Raw genomic sequence first — 25639 nt, forward strand, 5'->3', positions numbered from 1 at the left:
ACTTCACGGCTCCAGTTCGCTCATCACCGTGACCTCTTCCAAAAATGCAGGCTTGGACCTGCTCATTCCCCCCCAGAGTAAGCTGCAAGAAAGTATCTGCCAGCTAAGGGTGCCCTAGAAAGAGGAAAGCCTTAGCTGTGGATCTCCTGGAGAAGTTCGGCACGTGGACAGCTGGAGCTGCCAGCGCTTGGACGTGGCTCGGCGGCTGCAGGGAGGCTTCACTGCCGGGGGGCTGACCAGCCCATGTCACTGAAGGGTCCCTCGCCCGTGGCTGACCTCGGGGGGGGACCACAGGGTGTGCAGAGGTCAGAGTCGGTGTCTGACTCCCCTTCTGCAATGTAGGGTCTGATTTTGGCTACGGCTGCATAGCAACCGTTGTTAAGGATGTCCAAATTCTCTTTGGACTGGGAGATGCTAAAGCCGCTGAAAGAGCGCTCCAGTTCCTCGTGGTCCACCGAGGGGATGGAGATGGACGTGTCGCTGTCTCTCATGGCACTCTCGTGGTGTTTGGTTGTAATGTCTTCGTTCCTCAGGTACTCGGCGCTCGCCCGGTGCCCGCCGCTGTAGGCGGACAGGGAGCGCTCGTGGGAGGGCGGAGGTGGGATCCGGACCAGCGAGCCGGGGTCTCCGATGGGAGAGGAGCCGTGGCTCTGCCGCTGGCACGACGTGGAGGGCGGGCACGCGTTGCTTGGGGCTGGTGGAGCGGAGAAGTTCTTCTGACCCATGGAGCTGGTGGACCTGATGATCTTGATGATGCAGCCGTTCTTGTCGATGTGCTCCCTGCTGTCTTCGGGGCTGTGGTAGGGAGGGGCTGGGTCTGGTTCTTTGGACCCAAAGTAAGCCTCTGTCTCCGTTGGTGGGATGCCCATCCGCTGCATGTAAATGTTCACCAGGAAGTCCAGCTTCTTCTCCATGGACTGAACCTGCAAAAACACCACAATTCCAGCAATTCATGCAGGCTGAAGCACATTAACATCCTGGTTAAGAGCAGCTTCCATCGAGGCACAAGTGTGGGGCTGGGCTTCGTAGATCACCTCCACATACACTGACCCAGAGCATCTCAAACTTGTAGTGAATATTTAATTGCTCTGTTCTGGAGGGTTTAATTCTCCACCCTTTTACAAGGCTTCCCTTGTTACATGATTTTCCTTATCTAATCTCTATCTAATCTTTATGACAGGCACCAGGTTCTAGAAAAGCTGAAGCACACTTGCTTCTTCTAGCTCCTTCCTGAACTTTCCACTTGTCTGGGCTCAGAAGGCCATTGGAATTTCTGAGCCTTAAGCTCTAGGAAGATTTTGAATCTTCAGCAAGGCCAGCAGCTCCAGCAGCCAGCCTCAGGGACTCATTTGAAATGTGTCCAGCATGGTGGAAAAGAAACCAATGTGCTGTTTTCAAAAAATAATGCAGGCTTTTGACAAACTCACTAAAGTAGACTCAAAGTGCCCAGTTTGAAAGTAGTACTTAGGCTTCCAAGGCTTTTAGTTCCTTTTTATAACATCCACCTTGCTGATTTTTCAAAGTATTCTGGGCTCACTTTTTTTAACTAAAAGGTAATGTCCTACTGCGGGAAAAAGGCAAGGAAAAACCAACACAATGCATGCAACACCCTCTGACAAGAACCCCTTCCTGACCCCAGATACCTGTTTTTCAACTTTTCCAAGCCTGCCCATCATGCTGGGGTCTTCAGGCAGCTCCCCTTCTGCTGGCCCTTTGGTCCGATCCTTGTCAGTCATGGAGGATCCTCTCCCAACGATCTGGTCAACTCTACCGGGATCAGAAAATCCCCCCGCCCCCGGAAAAGGACCTGGAGTCAGTTGGGGGCAGCAGGTGAGGAGGGCACCACTTGTGCCTCCATGGGACAAAGCAACAGCCTTTCTCCCCAACTAACACTCCAAATTACTCACAGACACGCAGTGCCACTGAAGTGTTAATTCAGATGCAAAATTCAGAGCAGTATTAGCAGAGTTTGAAATTATCCATTTTTGTTTATACAGATAAAACCTGGCACATTATGCACAGTAAATTTACCCACTGCAAAGAATTTCTTTTACTGGCTTTCTTCCAAATCGATTAACTTCTTATTTGCACTGAGAAATTATTATTTTGGGGGAAGATCAGGTTTTCTGTCTAGCAAATATCAATGGGATGTTTTTCAGTCTTTGCAGCAGTTTCCTCTCCTCAGTGCAAATGCCCATGTGTAATTCTCATGTCCATGAAAATCAGCTGCTTGTCCTAAGATCCAGACAAACAGATGCAGTGATAACTTTTTTAGTGGAATTCCATCAAGGCTGAATTTGGCCAGAACTCACCAAACATTATCAAACTTCATCTCAATGCAGTTCTCACTTGTACTGCTAGATGTTTTTTATTAGCAGGGCACCCAGCTGGGAGCAGCAGACGAGACTCCTGCCAAATCAGCTGAGAAAGGTTACCAGGCACATAATTTGGTACTGACTTCTTTACACACATCACATTTGCACGTCCTTATGCCCACTATGGAAACACCTGGGTTGATTAACAGCTCCATATGCAGAGGAAGGAGGAGAGCAGAACCAGTTTGGAAGCTGGAACTCAATTTCATTAGAGGCATCAAATATAAATTTCTGGAGAGTAAACACTGGAGCTTCTCGATCCCTCCACAGTCTGGGGAACAACTAATTTTTGGAATAACTTCTTAATGGCAGCCAGGTTTAAAGATTAATTCTGTGCTGGGCAAACTTTACTCTTGCATAATGCACCAAACGTAAGGGTGGCAGGGGGAAAGAAGGGTTAATTAATCTGACTGAAACCAAGTTGAGGTATCTTGAGCGAAAACTCAAAATGCTTCTTACGCAGTTCTGCAGTGTGGGCCATGGGTCCATGCACCAGGAGGAGGAAAAGGAAGGAGCTGAACACAGACAGACAGGGGAAAATGAACAAACAAAAACCAAGGAAAGGAATGAGACGTGAGGCTATTTCCAACACAAGAGCCATCTGTTTTCTTCACACTGGACAGGGACTTCATACGGATGTTGGCTGTTGACACTGAGGGACAGGTACCAGTGGGAATGGACCAGCGTGGCTCCCTTAGCTTATATTAGAGCAACAGCACTTCACAGCACCAGATCTGGCTCAAAGAGATGAAGTGGATGAGCACATCGCACCAAAGACAGAAAATACAAGCCAGCAATCATTTCAGAGTTTAGCTTTGATCCCAGAAGCTACTTGATTTGGGCAGGGATGTGACAGAATTCTGTTCTGCTTAAAAAGCCATGTTTGATCCTTTGCTTAGCAATATAAGCACAGGAGTACAAGGAGCACCGAGTGCTGGAATTACAAGTGTGAGGAATATGCATGCCTTATTTCTCTCTTGTAATGGGAGAAGGAAATCACTGACATTTACAGGAACTTCCCACGAGGGATGCAATTACTGACAGGACATACAGCACAAGAAATCCTAGGACAATGTCGTTACCATGTAAGCAAAGAGCTGTTAAATTGGATACCTCGGGCTACCTTGGTGGGGAATCACAATTCAAGGCGTGGTACAGCCACTGTATGAACTCCTCTCCTGTATGCACAAGCAAGTAGACTGGTAAAACAATGAACACGAGTTTAAAGAGGCCCAAAGTCTAAATGTTACTGAATATTGCAGAAGGCCAAGAACAATCAGGGTGCTCTGTCCTCCTGTCCCATCCAGCACCACACTGACACTGAAATGTGTCCACTAATGGAATGAGATGTCCCTCAGCAGCTGTGGAGTAGAGCAGGGAGGCAGGACAGACTGTGACACAGAGAGGAGAGCCCAACATTGCATTGTAATAACAGAGAGAGTCTTGTGTGCCCTAATTGTAACCTTGCAGAAATCAAGGCAGGACTTCTGTTGTCTTTCATACCTGAAGAGAAGAGCTATCCAGTGAGTGAACCTCACATGGCCCGCTTCAGGGGCCAGCTGGCACTTCACAGATGGAGTGATGGAGTGATCACTAAGAAGAGCACTAAGATGCTCACCTTCAAGGAAAAAACTTGCCTTTAGACCTGCTGGGATTTAGGAGCAGGGCTGAAGCCCTTCACAGAGCTCGCCCATAGATCATCCAGAAGCCCTTTCCTATTATACAGTTGACAGCAGAGCCCAGAATTCCCACTTGATTCATTCCCTTTGTGTCTGTACCTGAGCACAGTCCTGACTCCTGGGGTGCTTGTCTTCCACAGCTCTGAGGAAGCAGAGCCAGGTCTCGCCTCGGAGGCAGGGCAGCACCAAGGATGGTGCAGGGGGGCAGCTCTGGGCCTCTGGCTTCAGTGCAGAGAGGGGAGAAGAAGGTGAACCAAGTCCTTCTGTCTTTATAGTCTCAAGGTCTCCCACCCCTTTGCTTCCCATGGCACAAGCTGGACCACAGGAGAGTTCTGCTACCCTCAGCAAAGCACAGAGATTTTGTTTGTCTTGTCTGTTTTGACTTTTGTTTTTGGATGCCTTGTCTGATTCAAGAGAAAAGAGGAAATTCCTTGTGAGCTCCCAACCCACCTGCACCTAGCTGAGGACCACCAAAGGCAGGAGGTCCTTTTAGCCACCACAAGATTTTGAGATTTTGTCCAAATGGGAAACAAAGCCCAAAAGATGAAGAAGAAAGAACATATTTCACTTTAGCAAGCAGAAGGGGATAATTTATGTTCTTACTGCATGACAAAGGAGCAAGAATCTTCTGAGGTGCCCATCCCACTTCTACACTACAGCCCATGGGGAGACTTGTGTCTTCCCAATACTTATTTCTGCTGTGCCAAATACACAGAGGGAAGAATTCAGCTGAAGCTCTGGGAGAGGCAGCCCCTTTTTCTTCCTTTCCTGGCAGAAGAGGATTCAGAGATTCCTAAGGATGCACGACAAACTGTGCCATCTGCTGTCCTTGGTCGGCTCTGCTGGGCCTCAGTTTGGGAGGGAGAGAGAAGAGGGGACTGCTCTTTAAAGTGGACTTTACTGTCTTTCCTTCTTTCTAATGATACAAAAAAAATGTAAATTCTTGCATCAGCCACAGTGCAGGTTTTCTCATGCTTCATTATGCTTCATGCTAACAGTGCATGCAAAGAGGTGTAATATGTCACCCTCGGGCCAGAAGCAGACATCAAAGGGTCAAACGGCTCAAATGAGATAAAAATGAAGTGTTTGGGAATTGATAGTCAAGTATTTTCTTTTTTTTTTTCTTTATCTCTTATAAATTTTTGTAAACAATCCAGGCATTGAAGCCAAACCCCCTTCATCCATGTCACAGGACTGGCTACTTACCCCTTCATTTGGCAATAAAACTTCCTCTGGACAAATTTTGATCTACAACTGTTGTCTAAAACTTACTGAGATTGCACCTACTGTAGGCTAAATCAGCTGATCAAGGGAATTTTATCCAAATTGTCTGTGTGTAGAGCATGGAGCAAACACCATCAGCCAAACCACAGCTGTGGGCATTCACCAGGATCCCCCTGACTTTGGTGGGAGCTGAATGCAGAAGGATTTTGGCTGAACTGATCAATCCATAGGGTCGAGACAGCTCAAGGGACATCCCTGCCATGATGTTTCTCTGGGCAGAATTTGGCTTAAACAGGGGGTGCAGACTGAGAAGGAGGGGCTGGAGCCATCCATGGGGACCTCACAGGACACATCCCATGGCACAAGCCCACGTGGTGTTGGGGTGATGAAGATCACGGCAGGGTTTTTGGATCTGGGGCTGCTCAGAGCTCTGGCTCCCATCCATCAGCCCCTTGAGCACCTCACAAGTGCCACTGGTGTCTGTGGGAGGATAAAACTGCCAAAAATTAAGTGCAGTATAAGCCTTTTCATGGGTGGGAACAGATTTCAGCAGCCTTCTGTACCCTGCTGCTTTCTGCAGCCACAGCTTGATACCGGGGAAATGAAAAAAAATCATTGGAAAAGGGAGAAATCATGAAAAAAAAAAGTCTAAACATCCCAGGAGACTTGTGGGCATGTGCAAAGATTATTTAATCAGTATTAGAAACTTTATAAACAGTGGGGGGAAAGTCATTAGTGTGAAGCTGATACAGCAACTGTCTTGGACTGAATAAAATAAATATTTCAATTTCAAGCATCCTACCCTTAGATCCATCAATCACCTTTGCTGCCTGTGAGGCACAAGTTTTCACATGAAAATCTTGTTTTTAGTGAAGGCTTGTTGGACATATCATCTTAAAGGTTAAATACAACAAAATCCTGTTGAATATGTATTTTTGTTTTTAAATATAAATGTTTCTGCAGATAACAAGGTTATTTCATTTTCAAAGACTTCTTTCAGCAGGGAGGAGGAATGGGAAAAATTACTTTTCTGAAAGCACTTTTTTCAAGCATAAAGCTTTGGGCTTCTAGAAAATTCTATTTTTTAATGTTTGAGTTAGCTGAGTGGGAAAAGGTAAGCTTTCAATATTCCTTTTACTTACATTTCTTGAGTGAAGATTACTCAGAGCAGCTTAAATAAAAATCAAGAGATTTGTCACATATTAGCTCTTAGGGAGGCAAATATATTTAGGAAAAAAAATATTTGAGGCTAAGCTTATTGCATTTCAAAATCACCTACTATTTCTGCATGGAAAATGATTTTCTGACAAATATTTATACTTGCCTTGTGCTTTAGTGGTCTCAGTGCAAGGAGAAAATGACCTCAGAATGCCCTAAAATGGGAATTTTTGTGAGAATATATTCCTCACTGCTTGAGCTTCAGATATGGTTTTACTTAGGGAGAGAACTTAATGAGAACTATCTTGCTGTGTGGCTGAGGGCTGGGTTTGACTCCTGCTCCTTTTGCTTGGAAAATCAGGATTGATTTATTATTTTTCAGAATATGAATCCCATGGTTTCAGTATTTTAACACAATTTTTTCCTCTGTGGTCACTAGAGTGACACCAGGAAGAAATAGAGTCCACTGCCTTCACTAGCTACAAAACACTTCATTCTTACTTTGCCCACTGAAATAAACTCATTTCTTTGTCCAAAGAGCTGCAGAGGCTCCTTTGCTTGTGTGAGGACGGTGTCATCCTTTAGGAAGTGGATTGTTCACTTTATATTGGTGTTGGGGGTAAATATTCCACCTTTTACGTTTGAAGACAGCCTGATAAAGTATGAGATCTTTTAAAAAGACATAATTTAGCTTGCTAACGCCTCAAAGAAGAATGAAAATAGGAAATAGGCTCGCTGAAGGAACTGATGGTTATTGATGACTGAATGAACATCCCCTTTTTTGTTCCCCTCTGGCTTGAAGGCAAATCAGAGCACACCCAGAGCAGCAAACCCTTGTGAGTCATGATTTAGCAGGCTGCACTGCTAAGTGAGAAATGCCGTCATATAACTGGCATGAAAGGGGTTTGACATTAAGCAAATGAACAAAATTTCAGAGAAAGCGGCATTTTGGTGAATCCTAACCTAGGCGAGTACTGGGGAGACTCTTTGGAAGAATACATGGGTCCTTTGGTTGGATACTTCTTATGCCGGGGAGTTGAAGGGGGTGGGGGACCCACAATCATATCTATCCTGGCAAAGTAAATAAGAAAAAAGAGACCAGCAAAATGCATAATGAAGCAACACATAGAGAAAAGTTGGTCAGAGAAAAGTCGCAGAAAGAAACAACTGAAAAACAGAACGACAGGGAGGGAGAGAGAGAGAATTTGAAAATATATTCCTCTGGAAACAGAAGGCTCTCTCCTACCACCTGGTTGTTGGTGAAAAACCAGAGTCTTACCCACCTCAGGGTAAGATTTGGAGATTTAGGCACCACTGCAACATTATTAGGAGTTCCCCCCACCCCAGATATAACAGGCACCATGCTTTACCCTCTGGAATATATTTGCATATGTGTGGCAATATCCCACTGAGGTGGCTGGATATGAAACAACATATATTCATCCTCCTTTCAGTTCCAGTGCTAGAGAACACATCCTCAGCTAGTTCAGGGAAGCATGAGCTGCTGGGAGTCGGCGAGGAACGCTGCAGGACTGGATAACTCAATGAATGGGAGACATCCATGGTTGGCAAGGTGTCAGGATGGAACACGAGACAATGTGAACACAACACTGAAAAGAGCACATTGCAGACACAGTGACAGAGGCTTTACTGATTAAAGAGGAAAGTGCATGTAAACACCCCAGAAATGTGCTTGGATGCAGCTTTAATGCACCAAAGCCCTGGCTAGGGGAGGTGAGAGCCAGCCCTGCCGAGCTGAGCTGGCAGGCAGAACGTGGGGCTTTGACTGATGAAGGAAAGGGGCATTAAAATATCTGTTCTCCAAGGTGACTTCCTCCCTGGGATGCCCATAGGGTGCAGGGTCCAACATTGGCCATGGCTTTGTCTACAGGGCACCCTTCCAGTTGTCCTGGGCAGGTGCCCAGCCATGGGACCTGCTGGTGCCCAAATGATGGCCTCAAAGGGCTCTGCTCCCATCACCATCACTGATCTCCTGCTCAGTGGGGACTGTGAAACCTGTGAAGCTGCCTGGTACTCTTGGATCCCAAATCTAGATGCTTCATGCTTTTGAAGCATCTCCTGGTCCTCCTGGCTTCCCTGTGAGAGGATGGGTGGTGGCCTTGACCAGCCCCAGACCCTCATCCTCACAGTCCCAGAGCTAGAGCTAAGAGGAGAATCCAGTCTGGTCTTGGACACCTGCAATTCCTTACCCCAACCTCCCCAAAAAAAGCAGAACACCAAAATGCTTTTTCTTTGCAGCATGGCCCTGAAGGCCTGGGAGATCTGGATGGGTGGTGAGGCAATCTGGCACAGCCCTCAGGGTGCTGGAGGCTCAGGAATGCCAGTGGAGATGATAACCCCGATGCACAGTGCCCACTGCAGAGGCGGCCTCAAGGCCTCTTGTTTCAGGTTACCAAAGTTAGGAAATCTCAATCCCCTCCCTCTCCTCTTCACCCTCTATATTCAGCTACACATCTTGGATCTATGATCACTGAATTTGGACTGAACAGGAGTGAGAGGCTCACACAGAGGAAATTCTCCAGGATATTTTAGTCTCCATTGCAAGGGAGAATGTTCCTTCTGGGAAAAGCACAGTGTGCAGCAGGGCTGAGAAAGTTACCTCTGAGACTTGAACATCAAAAATAGCAGAGTTAAAATGGTCTCTGAGAGATTCATGGCAGAACAGAGATTCCTCTTTTTCCCAGTACAACTTTCCTACTTAATTCCTGAGGTTTGTGTCAGCTGTTTGCATACAAAACGACGTCTTATTTCTTCACATTTTCTAACTCTGCCAGGGACTTAGATGGGTCTGAAATTAATGGAAAACTTCCTCAATGGCTTCTAGGGGAAGCTGGGCTGCCACAGCCATCAAGGGAAGCAATTTCATCCTCCAAGTGTAAAAGCAAATGGTGTATTTTTTTGACTGGAGATTGCCCATGGCCAATTCCTGCCACAGTTCTGGATGTCCTTCAAGCTCTGCAGAACTGGAGCTACTTCTGCTGAGCCAACACAACCAGGGGTGTTGGAGGCTTGGGGTCTACTTTTCCCATCAGGGCTGAAGGAGATTAAACTCTGACCCTCTGTTCAAGGAATCAAACTTATGTGTTTGGGTTTTATTTTTCCTTCCAGGAGAAAAACTGAAAACATGGAACCTTCTCGGTTCCACTTGTCCCTTTTCCACATTCCTTCTCCTATTAAAATGAACACATCTCGCCCTAAAATCCCAGCACAGAAGCTGAAATGCAGCTCTGCTAAACCCCACCTACGCTGGTGGGCTTGGATGAGAAATTCCCATCTGCATGGATTCTCAGCAGACTGTGCCACCCAAGGAGGGATTCCTCCTCAAGGGGCTTAGCATCCCAACAGGGGGAGGGAGCTGCTGCCTCCTCACTGCTCTGTGTCTGTGGCAGCAGGGCCACAGCCAGGACACCAAATTTTGTCTTATTTCACTCCCAGAAAGGCACCAAATGACTCACATGAGCCTTAACACTGGGGCACCAAACCTTTGCACCCCGCCAGGAAGACCATGGAGACCTATCCGTGTTTGCTATGGGATATAACATCATGCCAAAAGCTCCCAAAATAAAGCAGGAGGATGAGCCATGATTCTTGTATGTCCTGAAAAGAGAGTTTTAGGGCAGTCCCTGTCCTGCTTATCCCTGTGGGGACCAGCCATAAGCACTGATATCCTCCTTGGGGATTTATCTTAAAAAGGAAAAGAATAAGCTGTAGCTGCAAAGGAAAGTGTCTCTCTCCTGGCAATACCTCCACAGTGAACAAAAAGCAGTGGAAAATGAAGCAAAGAGAGGGGTCTCTTGCCTGGCCTGAAGGTTTTTGATCCGGGAGAGCATGTCCAGGTGCCCAGCTGAGTACTGCTCGATGACGTCCATCACGTCGTAGGGACGAAGGCTCTCCTTAAACTTGCGCTTGGAGACGAGAAACCTCATAATGCTGCAGGAGACAGAGAGCAAAATCATAACACAGTCCCTGGGTGCAGCCTGACCTGCTTAATGGCTGATAAAAAAACACTGCAGGGAGCTGCTTTGGAAGGAAAATGGAATAAATCCCAACCCTGTGGGTTTGGGAGAGGATGCAGCAATAGGAGAGAGGAAGGGGATTGCGGGGGCTGGTGGCTGAAGCCCTGTCTGCGCCAGGGGGGTCCCTGATGCCCCTTGGACTGTCATCTGTGCATGTGCTCTCTGCACCAGTTTTAGAAATGTCAGCAATAAATCTCAGAGCTGGTGAGAACCGTCATTTGGATGCATCCCTGCAGGGGATTTTCCTGTTTCTCCATTTATTCCTTCCCTAAGCAAAAATTGCCCTTCCTGGCAAAATTGTCTGTAAAGCAGGGCAGGCCACCCAGGGGAAAAACAGCCTGCAGCACACACACGTCAGCATTTGCCAGCACTTCTTGGGCTTTACACTTCTTGTTTTTCTCTATAATTTATTCTTCTGGACTGACTCCCCCCTCTCCCTTTCTTACCACACTGCCCTGATGCTGACTTTCAGCCCTGGTGTCAAATCTTCTGTCACAAACTCGCAGTTGCAGCTTTTGTTCTCATCAGGAATGTCTTCTCCAGGGAGGCTTGCTTCTGGGTTTGGGACAGGGAAGGAGAAACACAACACGTTACTGTTTCCTGTGCCAGTGCTGCACAAGGGAAGACGAGGCAGATCACAAAGAGCAACCCCAGGGGAAGCAGCGGAGAAGCCTTTGCTGAGCATCCAGATGAGAGCACTTCCCAGGATGTGCTTAGGGGACATTCAGCAGTGCCAATTGCAGCTCTTACCCATCCCAGTATCAGTGAATCCCAGTGTCATTTGGGTCAGAAAAGCCCTCTAAGATCATCGAGTCCAACCATTCCCCCAGCACTAAACCATGTCCCAGGTGCCACCCCTAGATGTGTTTTAAATCCCTCCAAGAAGGTGACACCACCACTGCCCTGTGCAGCCTGTTCCAGGGCTTGACCACTGTTTCAGTGAAGAAATTTTTCCTATTGTTCAACTTAACTTTCCCCAGCACACCTTGAGGTAATTTCCTCTTGTCCCTGACTGTTCCTCCTTTCCTCATCCTAATATACAGAAATATAAACATTATCACGGTTATCAGAAGGGATTTTCTTGCTTCTTCTAATCATTATTTATAAGTTTGGGTTGGAAGGAACCTTTTAAAGGCTCTCTAGCCCAACCCTCTGCAATGGGCAGGGACATCTTCAACTTGATCAGGCTAAAATACTGAGCGGGGAAGGAATCCCAACACCTTGACTGGCAGCTCTGCCCTTCTTAGGTGGGGAGGGAGAGGATGTTGGGTCCAGCTGGGAATTTGGGGTCCAGCAGGACACCCCAAGCCCTCACCTTCCGAGTTCTGCCGCGACGCCGCTCCCTTGATGCGGAACGCTTGCCGGGCTCGGCTGCGGTCTCCGAAGCTCCAGCTCTTGGGCACTTTGCTCGGGCTGTCCTCGATGCTCTGGTCAGCGCTGGGGGACCTCCTGATGCCCTGAGCCTGTGGAGAGCCTTTCCCTTTGGTGCCAGCACCGCGGGGACTGGAGAAGACACGATCTTTCAAACTGACCTTCTGACTGTTCAGAGAAACACGTTGAAACAAAGACAAAAAGGAGACAGCAGGAGGAGTCATTCTGGAAACCACGCAGTCCTTCCCCACCAGCCATTAGAAACCAAGAGCACTTCCAAGCAGCAGTGACATGTAGCTTTGCTGTTGGCTTTTCTTTTTTTTTTTTTTTCTCTTTCCAATATATATTTTTTATTTTTGTTTCAAAGAAAGCATTGTAGAAATGTTTCCATCATCATGAGTGAAATGGGAATGGTTCATAAGAGAGAGAAAATAATGAGGACTTAAACAGAAGCCCCTCATGGGATGCCAGGGCTGGCGGGACAGAATGACATTAACAATGAGGTTATGATTCCTTAAATCACTGATCGACTCCGATCACGAGTTAGGAAGCTTTTCTTTCACAACTGCCTTCCAAAACACTATGGCTAATAAGAAAATACCAATTAAAAAAACCCCAAACCATCATCTTAAAACTTTTGTGCAAACACTTCACTTCTGGTGCTCAGATCTGTCCTTTCCCTTTCTTCAGCTCCTGTATTTCCTCCCTCTTAAAGCATGATCTGCCCTCTTTGTATATTCCGAAGAGTTTCTCTTTATCTAGTTACATATTGAAACACATAAATACAAACACTGTGCAACTCCTTTGTATCCTATAAAAATCCCACCTAAAAGCTATCTGCCATCTCCCTGGAAGTCTGCTATCGGTGTCATAAACATGGAAAGTAAAATTTTAAAACTCCACAATATGGCACTTTAATGCCTTTTTTCCTACTGGACTCCTTGCAATTATGGTTGGAAAATAAGGTCTCTCCAGAAACAGAGATGATCTCATTGGGAAATAGTGACCACCCAACTCTAATTAGTTTCCAAATTTTGCAATTTGCATTTAAAGCCTTTCACCCAAATTAAGATGCTGAATTTTCATGTGAAAATTTGAGATTTTGTGAATCTTTATGAAACCACAAACTTTATAGAGACAGCATTGGGAAAAGCAGACTGCAAATAGTTTTGGACCATTTCATATTTTCTTAATAGCAATCGATGATTAAACTCCACTGATTAGAGGTTGGACAACCAGTGCAAGATACTTGCACAAATAGCCAATATTTTATATATAGGTATATCAAAACTGAGTGAAGACAGGGATTTAATTCCCAACACTCTGTTCCATTGCAGCAGCCACTTATCATTCATTCTGCTGCCAACTCTCTGCCGCAATTTGCGGGAAGAACATTTCAGAAATTTTAATTTCCACATCACCAACCAAAGACCTGCTTTTTTTTTTCTTTTTTTTTGGTGTGTCTTTCAGCAGCACCAACTTAAAAGTCAGAGCCACACGGCCCTTCTTTGCCTTCAAAACTGGCACGAGGTTCTTCAATCAGAACTTGGCTGCTGGTTTTGAAGCAAAGCAAAACGCTGCTCCCTTTTCCCAGCCGCCGGCTGTTCCCTGCTGACAGGAGCAGACAACAGCTCCAGCCAGCAAAGGAAGAAGATGTGACTCGAGGACGCTCAGGGAGCAGATTTGTCGAGTAAGAAGGTGCTATTTTTACAAAGTCACTTCACATTGCGAGACAACAAACATTTACAGGGAGAGAAAGGTGCTTAGGCAGCGTTTTGCAGAGTTGTGTGGGGAGGGCATCCCCTGGGCTGCAGGGAAGGGTTGGCTGCGGCCACAAGCTCAGCAGCAATTTCACACTGAAAGATGGATTGGAGACAAAATAAAATTTGCTCATGACCAAACTAAAAAAGGCAGAATTATTCCAATTAAAGATGAATTTTAATTCAGGTAAGTGCTGGGGATTGAATTTCCAGTGTGGTGCCCACCTGCAGGGGCTGTCTGAAAGACATGGGATCAGCAGAGCTGAAATCCAGGTCAGAGGTACAAATCCACACAGGAATCTGGGAACAACCACATGCCTAAACACCTTTCTGGAAGTAAGCCTTCGTTACTAATGCTACCAAAACCATTGTACATAATGAGCCAAAGGTTTCAATGAAATTCTCACTCTGAGTTTCTTGGATTAGAAACCAGATTGAAATTTCGTCATTTGATTCTAAATAGGCCAACTGGATATTTTTTCTTTATTTTTGTTGATTTTACAGAGTAACATTTCTTGAATCCACTCTGTTTCAGTAGCACTGTTACTTTGAATTACCTCTTTAAAAAGTAAGTTCAATGAAACTGCTTTAGCAACACAGCAATATTCAGGATTCAAAGTGATGTCTTTGTGCCCTGTCCTCTGCTGAGCTTCTCCCATCACCAATCCCAGCATAAAACCAGTTGCCTTCCACTGAGTGTGGCAGGGTCTTTTCCTTGGAGCCTCTTTTCCATTCCCACAACAAACGTGCTACAAATGTTTGCAGGAATCACAAAAAGCCAAAAAGGAAGGGTTGAACTTGGTGAGGGATACGAGCAAAGAGTTTCAAGCCCGAGAGCATGAGGAGCAACACATTAAAAAATCTCATAGAAATCTGATGAACAATTGGGATCTGGGTGGGTTTTGTTCCCAAGTGCTCACTAAGGAAAAAAACCCAACACTTGATGTAAGTTCCTTGTTTAAACACAGACGACATGAGACACCATGGACAATTGAATTTTTCTTCTGCCATGCAATTCCCTCATTGGAAATGACACCTGGAATCACATGCAAGTACAATCCCTGCAGAGGAGGATGCTGTTGGGGTCTGCAGGAGCTGGTAGGAAAAAAAATCCCAAAGGAATACAGACATACATAGGAATATATGTTGTCAGCTAATCCAAGATCATGTTCTCACTCAACCAGAAAGTCATGCAGAAGGACGCAGAGTGTCTCAGAGAGGTGTTTGGATGTCACTCCAGGATGGTAAATGAGCCTCAGTTGAGTGGGGAGTGTTGGTGACATGAAGGCAAGGACAGCAGGGACAGATGGACGCTCACAGTCGTGACAGTGGCACGAGCACAGGGCGGGAGCTCTGCTCGTGCCAGGGGAAGGAAGGGAAAGGGAACTGTGGCTTTGCAACCAGAGGCACAGATTGGGGGAAGCCACAACAGCCCTACAGGGTGTGGTTTAATTCTAGGTCCTCATAACCACTCCAAGTGGCACATATGAACACAGACTTGACAGCAAAAATTACCTTTCCAGGCTGACTGTGGGAAAGTTTCACAAAAATTAAGGTTTTGACTTGAATTTTTAACATAGAAAATGAGCTAATTTTTCTCTGTTTCCAGTCAAAAAATGAGAGTCCATGCTGGAGAAACTGGATGATGTTCATGGCTTTAGTGGGCTTTGCATTTTGTTTAAGTCCAGCTGCCCAGCACTCAGCAGAGAAATGCACAAGTACTGACCTTCAAAATGAGCTGCCATCAGCCTCCTTAGGATGCCAGGGGCTTAAGCTCCTGTTTGAAATGCTCTGGTTTGGGGTTCATTCCAGTTCTCTATAGTATTAAATCAGCACTTTAAAAAAAAATGTGGACTCATTACATTAGCAGTAATTTTAGATCAATAGAAAGTATCAGTTGTAAGGTCTTGTCATTGATTTTAAACTATGCTTGAGCCATTACTTCATTTTCTTCTCAGCTAGCCAGGGTGAGTTGGATTAACACAGACTCAGATCCATTTCTGCATCCAAACTCAACCAGTATCAATGCTCATTCTTCTGAGAAGCTGTGGCCAGGAGAAAAAGGTTGTCTCCTGTCAGTAAATGAGGGAGCTTTTTTAAAATCAAGAATTTGTGCTGAGCTTGTGGCATATGAGAACAACTCATTAAAACCAGGCAGGAGTTCCAGGAGTGAATGATGGCCTTTGTGATTATCACTGGGCTCCAGTCTGCTTGCTGGTGTGGGTAAGAGGCAGAAACCAATTACTGGAGACATGAAGAAAGGAAAATAAAACAGTGTATGCAAAATTTGGTGTGACTAAGACAGAAACCAAGAGAGGGCCCAGCTCAAGCCTGGTTTGCCTCCAACAGTTTCAGAAAAAACATTGCTAAAAGGTGAATTCAGCCTAGAGAAAGCAGTTTCTAGAAGCAGAGAAACCTGGGCGTAAGGGAAACAAAACATCAGCCAGTGATTGTGTCATGGTGAGTAATCCCTCTCCTTTTCCTCATCCACAACCACGGTGCTAGACTTGGATGGGAGCCACCGAGGCTGTGATGGCAAAGACTGGAGTTGCACCAGCCCTGCAGCCACCACACAAACACAGGAAAGCACAGGGCCTCGGATGAGTGAAGGGACACCACAGACATGGTGTAACCATGCCTGTAACCTTTGCTGTCCTGCAGCATCCTGTTACAATCACCCATCTCATCCTAATTCCCAGCCCTCTCCTCCCAGACTGATGCTGAGTGCTGTCAGACGCCACATCAGCCGCATCCTGCATCTTCTCCCAGCTGTTTGCATTTCGGGAGCAGAGCAAAGGGTTGCACCTCTGAGCTGGCTGATCATTCCCAAACCAGCCTCCCAAACCCAGAGCCACAGGCCACTCAAGGGCTCTGCAAACACCTTTCCTTCACTGCCCTGGTGCCCCCATCCCACTGTGAGGTGCCCTCATCTCTGAGTGTGCCGGGAAAGTCTCTTACAAAGCAGAATACAATGGAGCTGATAATCTGGCTTGGTGTAGTTACATTACTGTCTAAAAATGAATGTGATATTGCATTTATTGACTAAAGATCACTGGTTTAGTACATTAAGAAACCACAGCTTCTAAGGAGTTTCCTATTAATTTACCTACATTGAGTTTTCCATGATTGCCTCATGGTGTGCTGTTATTTCGTTATGTGCATCCTAGATGAAGGCTTTTAGCACTCAGCCTGAGCTGCATCAAAGTGCTGGCATCTGCCCCAAGAGTTTGTGCAGTGGGGATTGTTGGCAGACACCCAAGGGTCCAGAGAAACAAGACATCTGAATTATTTTTACATCCCTTCACAGTTAACCCACAGTTTTACTAAAGCACAGGGTATATAACACTACATTCAGGACAGATGCAGGTTACAAAGATGCTCTTGTTGAACCCCAAAGGTTCAAGGCTCCTTTTTGACTGGAAGAAAAACAGTCTGTTACCCTCCTTTTCAGACTCTCCAATAGATTAAGAAGATATTGAGGTAACACTTTGTTTCATCCTCCCTTTCCCTTGCAGAACTCAAGACAGGGGAGATGAAATGAGGACGACAGTGGGACAGAATCCAGTAGAAAACGGAAAAAAATTACACTGGCTTTAGCAATTAAAAATCCATGCCTAGGAAGACATGCAAGGAAGACACTGAGATCAGAGTGGCTGATTTTCCAGAAAACAGAACTAGACATGAACAGATGAGAGGACAGATTACGAATAGCACTGCTCATTTTCATCTCTGCCAAAAACAACCTCAGTGTTAAGCAACTGAGAGGAGGCTTTCTCTGGGGAGGAGTTCCTGCTCACACTACACCTCCATACATAAAACAGCCTCACCTGGCAAATGGGAACACCACAGAAGTCAGGATCATTTTTTCCAGCTAGACTATTGACCAAATCTTTGCCATTTGTCTTGAAATGCTGCCTGTGCAACTGATGATCACCCGATATTTACCCACACTTTTCAAGGCTAACCTTCAAGGAAGGCCACAGCACCACCAAATATGTAGCAGGAGGCTGACTCAGAGGTTCAGGCTATTTATCCAGATGTAAAGGATTTCCTACTGTGGAGAAACTGCTTTTTATGAACCCTAGATCATGCACCACTCCTCTTTGTTACCCATTCAGAGATGGGATTTACCACTCTACTTCTGAGCACCTGGTACACGCACACCTCAGCCATGTGAGTCTACCCTCTAGACTGACAGAGAATAAAAAGAGCCAGCAGGTCAAAAAATAGCAAGAAAAGAAAAGATACAGGTTGAAACAATTAATGAAGAAAATCAGAGATACAAATACTGTTAGAGCTGCAGTTTTATACTTTCAAAGCTGTAGTTTGTTGGCTTTCTGAGGGATACAGAGACTGGTGATTTTGAGAATTAAAACGGACTCCAAAAAAGAGCATGCAAAAATCCGAGTTCACAAACATGCGGCATCACTCAGTGCCCTGCCACTCCTGGGCTGTCCACCTGCCTGGCTGCGGGGCGAGGAGCTCGGGGGTCCCCTGCCAGCATTCACAGCATGCAAACTCTGGGCAGTGGGAGATCAAGAAGGTGCATGTTTGCTGCTGAGGAGCAGGGGTGGGGGCAGAGACTCTTCCAGTGCAGGTGTGGAAGTATTTACGCACAAGATAAGATCTGTGTGTCTGTGTATATGGCCATGGGTGCACTAAGGGATGCTCCTTGGGAAGTCCCTGAAAACACCTAGCAGTTGTCAGCTGGATGAAAAAGATGCAAACCCTGCTGGTACAAAGCCCTGAGCTAAAGCTGTCTGTCCCCCTCGGGGTCTAGAAACAGAACCATTCACAAGGCCAATGTCAACGCTCAGGGGAGCCCGTGTCCCCTAGGTCTGGTGGGACAGGCTGAGATTAGTCCTTCTCTAGCTGCGTAGTAGAGGTGCTAGATAGGCAAGCTGTGGCTTCCAAAGGCCACCAGGCTAGGAAAGGTCAATTTGTCATGGTCAGAGAGCCAAAGGAATGGTGACTGAGCAGAGGCAGGAAGCTGGTATTTCTCATGCTACTAACTGGACATTGCTGTACAGTGCAAGTCAATTTGCAAGGATTCCCTGGACATTGAGGAGAGATGGAGTGATAGGGAGGACAGGGTCTTTTGAAAAAAATTACAATTTTTCATTTTGCTTTCTTTTTTTTTTTTTTTTTTTCTTTTTTTTTTAAGTTTTCCATTATTTGTTGAACTTCATTTCCTGGCCTCCTCCCTTGCTGAGCAAACACTGGCTTTGGCTTGGCCCAGCCCAAATTCCCCATCCTCATCCCTTTGCTTCGTGTGCTCTGCACAACTGGCAGCCAGGGAAGGCTCTAATTTCGGGGCGGGCACTGGGGAGGCTCTTCCACCTCTTTTTTTACTCATCTAGTACCTCTATTAAGCAGAGAAGTGATCAGAACGGGTGGTAGCAGGGTAGAGGGAGAATGAGCCGTGCAGCTTTTGATTAGTTTCGTGCGACGCATTTCCCGTGGTACCTAGAGTTTCCTGAGCAGCATCCGCATAGTGACTCTCTGCACGGTTTGCTTTTACTGGAAATGAGGGGAGAGTAAAAATTAGACCTGGAAGCAAATGCCAGACAGGAAACTTTTGATTACTGACTCTAGGTTTAAAAGACAGGTGTTTTGAGGGCCGGGTTCATGACAGGATTGTTCTGCTTGAGTGTTCAGTGAGGAAAATAAAAAAGTCAATCAAAAATCAAGAGGGTTTCTGAAATTTGTTTCACTGTGGTCAATAAATTTAATTATTAGACATGAGGCATTCTGCTCATTGAGTTGGTGGCGTCAGTTTATCTACAATTAACTGCAAGAAGATTTTTCATCTGTATTGGAAACAAAAAAATACTCTGTTCTTCTTCTAAATATATAAAAAACCATAGTTTTTTTCAAATTGTGTAAACCATGGAAAGCAAAAACTGTAACTTATTTTGTCAAATACTATCCAAAAAGCTCAAAATTGTTTGTTTTTTTTTCCCAAAAAACCAAACAAAAACACTCACAAAGAGAGTTAGTTAATATGTGAATTATTTGCACTTTTCACATGGGAAATACCATTATATTAAGCCTGGTATTAAAAAAAAAACAAAAACAGATAAAAACAGGGTGTGGTGCAGTCCCTTTATGGGAAGGGAATTGAACATCTGTGTTCACACATCTGGATTTTGTAAAGATTTTCAGACAGGCCCTACCACTTCTGGGGAGTTGCTCACTTTGAGGAGGCACCACCACAGCTCCATCCCAAACGGCTGCTCAGGCACTGCCCTGCCAGGAGATCCCCACCAGGACCAGGGTCCTCCACGCCATGGAGCAGCCCTCTACCTGTGGAAGGGGAATGACGTGGCCCCATCACCCCACCAGGCCACCAACCACCAGCACGCAGCTCTTGGCAGATTCATGGGCAGACTGGAAAGGCTGAAGGGCATCAAATCCCAATCTTATTTTACACTGGAGTTGGGTAATCAGAGGAGCTCACGGGGACAGCATCCCATGCAAGCTCAGCCGACACCACCCTCGGCATCCTGGGGACTCCTCAGGTGTCCACAACGGGACCCTGCATCCCCAGGTAGCCCCAGGGGCTGGTGGTGCTACCAGGGCTGTCCTGGAGCTGGCGTGGGAGTGGGATATTGAGCATGCAGAGCCTCAGGGAGATGCGTGGGTTTCTCTCCTCTCAGTCTCCTCTGCAGTCCCTCCAGAAAGATGCAGTTCCTTCCGTGCAAATAATCCGCTCCCCTAAAGGCAACTGATTATTTCCAGATTACTGTCAGTCCCAGCATGAGTCTCTGACACCAGTTAAATTGGTTAGAAGGCCAAGCACCAGCCCAGGCTCATGTGGCCCATGGGGTTTCTATGATTGACCCTGGTTTCCATGGGCAGCAGAGGTTCGGGACACCTCGGACATCCTTGGCTGGATGAGCAGGGGCCCACTGAGTCAACCAAAGGCATCCTCCAGTGCGTACAGAAGCCTTAATCACACCCCTGAAGAGAGATCTTGGGGTTGTGTGTATCTCAGACAGACATATACACACACTGAGAGATTAACACACAGATATACACACACGGTACAAGGGACCCAGCCCAGCATTCACCCAGTGCATGGCCAAGGTCCTGCTGAGCTCACTGGGGTCAAGGACAAGCCACAGCTGAGAACAACCTTCCAAAGAGGTTCCTCTCATTACCTACAGCGCTGAACTCATGCTGGACAAAGTAATCTGAGTTTTAGCTTCCCACTTCCCTGGAATCCTTCTGTTTCTTTTTCTCTGATATTAATGTGTTATTATGTTCGTTTGGTTCATTAGTTTTTAGCTTTTCACCCAATTGTACTTTGGAAAATGCAAGAGGAAGAAATGTGGTTGTGGATGCCTTCAGATGTTTCTCAAACCATCTGTTAAAGAGCATCTGAAGCCCACATTTCATACAGGAGCCTCCATAGCCCTGGCGAACCATGTGCTGTCTTTTTGACATTACAATCAAAGCAAAACAAACAGAAATGAGATGCCACAGCTAATTTTCAGCCTGATAAACAGAAGAGTAACCACCCCCCATTATCACTCTGACCTACTGGCTTTCTGCAGCAGGAGGGGTGAGAAAAGCCCTAGCAGAGAGCAGGCCCCCTTTCCTGGGGAATTGAGGGAGAGTGGATTTGCATTTGGAGCCTGCATGGCAGCAGTGCTGTCCTGGAGGTGGGATGGGTCCCAGGGCAGCACAGCCAGCCTGGGGAGGGGCAGGGGCAGGGTGGACACAACACCCAAATGATGGGCACCAGGAGGTTCTGAAAAGCGTTTGTTTTTTAAAGGGAGGAGAATGAAAAGGGGAGAAGGGGCACATAGCCTGTAGAAAAAGGCCAGCATCTCTTCTGCTCATCGCAGCCTAAGCTCCACCTCTGGGAGAGGTGGGCTCCTGGCCCCCAGGCAAATCAGCACAGAGCGTTCCCAGCACTTGGATGTGGATGCAGACAAGCTCATGGTGGAAAAACAAAGCAGAAACCATAGAGAAAGGACGTAACCTGTCCCTCAGATCAGCTGTCCCATTTTACACCAAGACTAAATCAAAAGAGAACCAAGAGAACCACCCAGGAGAAATTCCAGGTGACCCTGAGCCTCTGCCACACTGATCCCATCACCTCCTCGTGTCCTCCCAGCCCAGGCAGCAGCTCTCCCAGTGCTGTGTGGGCAGAGATCAGCACTGGGGTCAGAGGGCAGGACCCCAACAGCCACCCTGCACACTGGCAGAATGCTTGGGATGCTCCCTGACCTCACAAGACACTGTTTATCCTGCACAGCATAATTCCATGTGCCATGCCAGCATGCCTTCTCTAAACTGAAATAAAATAAGGTGAAAAATTGTGGAAAAAGCTCTTTCTGTTCCATTTGCTCCAGGGGGTTTGTGGTGCATAGGTTACAGAAAGAAGGATATAGGAAATCAGCCACTCCCTACACATTACTAAAACAGGAGGAAGATCCAGCTGCCTCCAGGTGTAAGACTGTTTCCTTACAGCGATGGAAATGCAAAGTGGAAAATCCTTTCCCAGCTGAAGCACTGGAAGTGTGGAGCTGGGGTCTGCTGAGAGAGACGATTCATCCCCAGGAGCTTCCTGAGTGAAGCATCACCAGCAAGTGGGTGATTAACTGTCAGGTGGGCAGAGAAACAGGATGAGTTCTCTTTTCTAAGGGCAGGATGACACACTGAGCATCACCGGGAAGCTGCTGGAAATTCGAGTGGGTGGAAGATTTGGGATGTGAATGTAAAAGACACAGAAAATTTTATTGGGGAAAACAGGCAATTTGGGCTCCTCTGAACACAAAATTCCTTCCTGAGGTCTGGGGCATTATCAGATAGAAGGAAAATGACAGTGGGAACAGGTAGAGTTGGTATTGTCCTAACACACAAGGAAGAAGGAAGGAGCTTTGGTGCTGCCATGGCAGCAGAACTGAATGATATGAAATAAACTCCAAAGCTCTGCACAGCAGCTGCAGACCCTCAGCTAAGCCCTCCTTGGGCTGGGGTTTAGCAAGAAAACCCATCGGTGTCACAAGACACAGGTGCACCACAGGAGCAGGAAACAGCACTTGGAAATTACTCTGATGAAGGACCTATAAATAGTAAAAAAATACTCTGAAAAAGGACAGGGAAGGACTATTTTTACTTCTTTCTGTGACATAAGGTTGAGAAAATAGAAAGTGATCAGGGAAAAACCTGCAACCTCTATGAAGAAATATTGTACACAACTTCAGGTTTCAAGAAAATAAATATGAACCCTGTAAGACAGGACTGAGATTCAAAAATCAGAAATAAGACTATTTAGTCTTAGCAGATTGCAGGGTTGATGTGTGGTGTAACCCTGTAAGAGTCTGTCAGATGCCAAATTTCCTTGGTTATGGAGCTGATGGGGCTGAACAGGGATTTCTTCTCATTGCACTGTAAGAAATGTGGATTTACCCTTTGATGCAACCAAAGTTTATCACTGAATGGGGCAGGACAGCAGAGCAGCCAGACCCTGGGATGAAATTCTGACCCTCCTGATGCCACAGGCAGGTGGCCACGATTTCAGCCTTGGTCTGCTCCCAGAGAGCTGTTCCCAAGTAATGCTCCCTGCTCTAATAATGCTGGATGGAGGCTGACTTCACTTCAGCTACATTTAAGACCTTGAGCAAAAAATAAAAAATAAAAAAAATAAAAAGAAATCTGGATAGTTGAAACATGATCTTGGAGATTTGGGTTATTTGGCAGGAAAATAGATGGAGTGCTACAAAGGTTCTGCTTGCAAAGAAAAGCTCAAATGAATGACAGGGAAAAAAAAAAAGGTGGGGGGAGAGGGAGAAGGAAGGAAAGATGAAATTTTCCACCCTTTCTTCAGCAGTGTATCTAGCCAGATATCTTTGGTTGGCTCTTATGCCAAGGCAAAATTAGTTTCTGGCCTCTTATAAGCTAAGAGACATGGCAGAGAGGTACATCTGCAGAATGCCAGGCTCTAGCTGTACTTCTGAAAAATGTATTCATTGTTTACAAAATTCAGGCTGTAAGTTGTGTTTTGAGGAATGAGATGGAAGATCTGAAAGCCGAGCAGATGATCTCCACTGATCATCAGTGAGTTTGTGTCTCATCAGCCAAGAAAAAAAAAGTGATTCAGTTCCAGAATTATTTTTTTAAAAGAACTAGAAAATATAGGACAAAAAAATCCCAGAATTAAATACTTCTAAGTGGATGAAGAGTGTCCTAAAAAGTATCCCAAGCACCAGCCCTGCTGCTTTCCCTGGGAGTTGTGAACGGAGAAAAGCTCTACCACAAGTGAGATTTACGGCTGCCCTTGGAAGGTGCTCGCCACGATCCAGAGCACGCTCTGCACCGTGGGCTCGAGGCGTGGAGGGAAGATGGAGCAGGGAAGGTGCCTCCTCCCCAGGGAACGGGGTGCACAAAGGGTGTCTCTGCCATGCCACCTCGTGCCGTGCCAGAGAGCCCTCCTGTGTCCCACGGAGCAGCCGGTCCACACCGTGCCCTGCAGCCAGAGGAGCTCAGGAGAAGTTGCTAACGCGGTGACGTGGCGATGGCTTCGTGCTCCCCGTGTCACCTCTGTCCAGCACGGGTGACAGAGACACGGGCAAAGCGCCACCTGCCCCTGGGTGTTATACAGAGTTACTCAGCTACGGCCCCAGCAACGAAATAAAACAAAGAAGCGTAAACCAAAGCCCTGCAGTCACCCCCGTGAGTGCCTGCCAGCTCTGCCTGTGCTGCCACCACTCTCCGTACCCCCCAGCCTCGCTAGCCTGCTGCTCCAGCCCGAGGCAGGCTGGAAGGAAGATATGATTTAAGGTCCAGCACACACGTAGATACATCGGACTGCACAGCACAGGAAAAGCACGGTAATACCTAGGAATGCTTCCCTCGATGGTGCCACGACATGGTACACACACGCACACACACAGAAATCTACAGGGAATGCATGGGGATGGCGTGTTGGCAGTGATACAGACCTTGGCGATGGTTCGGGCTGCTGCTCTTTCCTTTAAACAGAAGCAATAGTACATTAGCATGGTGTCAGGTGGCAAAAGATGTTGCTGCTTCACTGTTAAAACATAACGAAACGACAATACCAAACAATACAACTAAGTGGAAGTTGTGGACAGAAGGAAGGGAAAGGAGAGCTTAATTCCTGAAGTTTCTGGCCCGGACAGAAGATCACTGGAGACTCACACAACCTCAGAGAAGACACACACAACGCACAGGGCTGAAGGTTTCACCCCAACCCATCCTTGTGCCTAGGCACCACTGAGACACCTGAGGGTTGTGTGATTTGTGTGAGCACAGGAGGACTTCTGTGGGCTCAGAGAGCGGCCCCCTTCCTTTGGAAATGCACTGCCCTCATGTTTCTGCACATGGGGAAGGGTTTGAATGGCTCCCATGACCTTGGTGCATTCGCTTTTCCTCCCTGGCCACTGGGACAGAGCTCACGTCAGATCTCCGAATGCACGGATTAATGCCAGGTGCTGGGGTTGGACATGGGTGGGAAGGAGCATGGACCCCTGCCCTGGCATCCTGGCACCCCAGGTGGGGTTTATACCTCCAGAGCCTTTGGCAGCTACTTTACCAAAGCAGTTGGCAAAGGCACCACAATCTGTGTTTGCAGTTTCGTATTGAGATCTGAAACTGCATTGCCCCAAAAAATCACTGGGGACAAAGTGAGCTGGGTGCCTTCAAAAGGGCAGCCAGGACACTGCAAGCCATGCTAAGGCCACACTGAAAAATACCCCTCACCTTCACTGACCAGGCATTGGGGTGGTATTTCCCTCCAGCAATGAGGAAAACCTGCTCTGCCTTCAGCTGCTCCTATTCACAACTCCACTGGGGAATGGTGTTTAGCTGGGGCCTCCACCAGCCCTGCCCCTGCAGCCCCCCAGAGAGGGAGCAGACCGTGTTTCTCAGCAGATACAGCTCTGCCTCCCCTAACACAGGTGCCCTCTGAGTGTGATGCTGCACCAGCCCTGGCCCTGCCACTGCTCAGCAGCGACCACTGAGACCTGCACAGAGCCCTCAGCTAATGGAGAGACTAATAA

The 25639-nt window shown here is 46.7% G+C and overlaps 1 protein-coding gene across 5 annotated transcripts in view; it reads right to left on the bottom strand.

Annotated features, from left to right (window-relative positions):
• Positions 1-218: 218 nt before the first annotated feature.
• KCNQ2 (potassium voltage-gated channel subfamily Q member 2) overlaps positions 219-25639 on the bottom strand; it is a 64738-nt gene continuing 39317 nt past the window's right edge. For 2 of the 5 annotated variants that reach the window (XM_058850589.1, XM_058850588.1), the window contains 6 exons: positions 24560-24589; positions 11789-12012; positions 10920-11028; positions 10256-10387; positions 1644-1767; positions 219-923 (listed from right to left, as the gene is read on the bottom strand). In XM_058850589.1, coding sequence (XP_058706572.1) covers positions 219-923; positions 1644-1767; positions 10256-10387; positions 10920-11028; positions 11789-12012; positions 24560-24589 — 1324 coding nt within the window. Of the gene's footprint in view, positions 924-1643; positions 1768-7399; positions 7508-10255; positions 10388-10919; positions 11029-11788; positions 12013-19070; positions 19125-24559; positions 24590-25639 lie in introns of all 5 variants that reach the window. The other 3 variants (XM_058850586.1, XM_058850587.1, XM_058850590.1) reach the window with 3 other exon arrangements.

This window comes from Poecile atricapillus, chromosome 15, assembly GCF_030490865.1.
Source record: "Poecile atricapillus isolate bPoeAtr1 chromosome 15, bPoeAtr1.hap1, whole genome shotgun sequence".
Lineage (NCBI taxonomy): Eukaryota > Metazoa > Chordata > Aves > Passeriformes > Paridae > Poecile > Poecile atricapillus.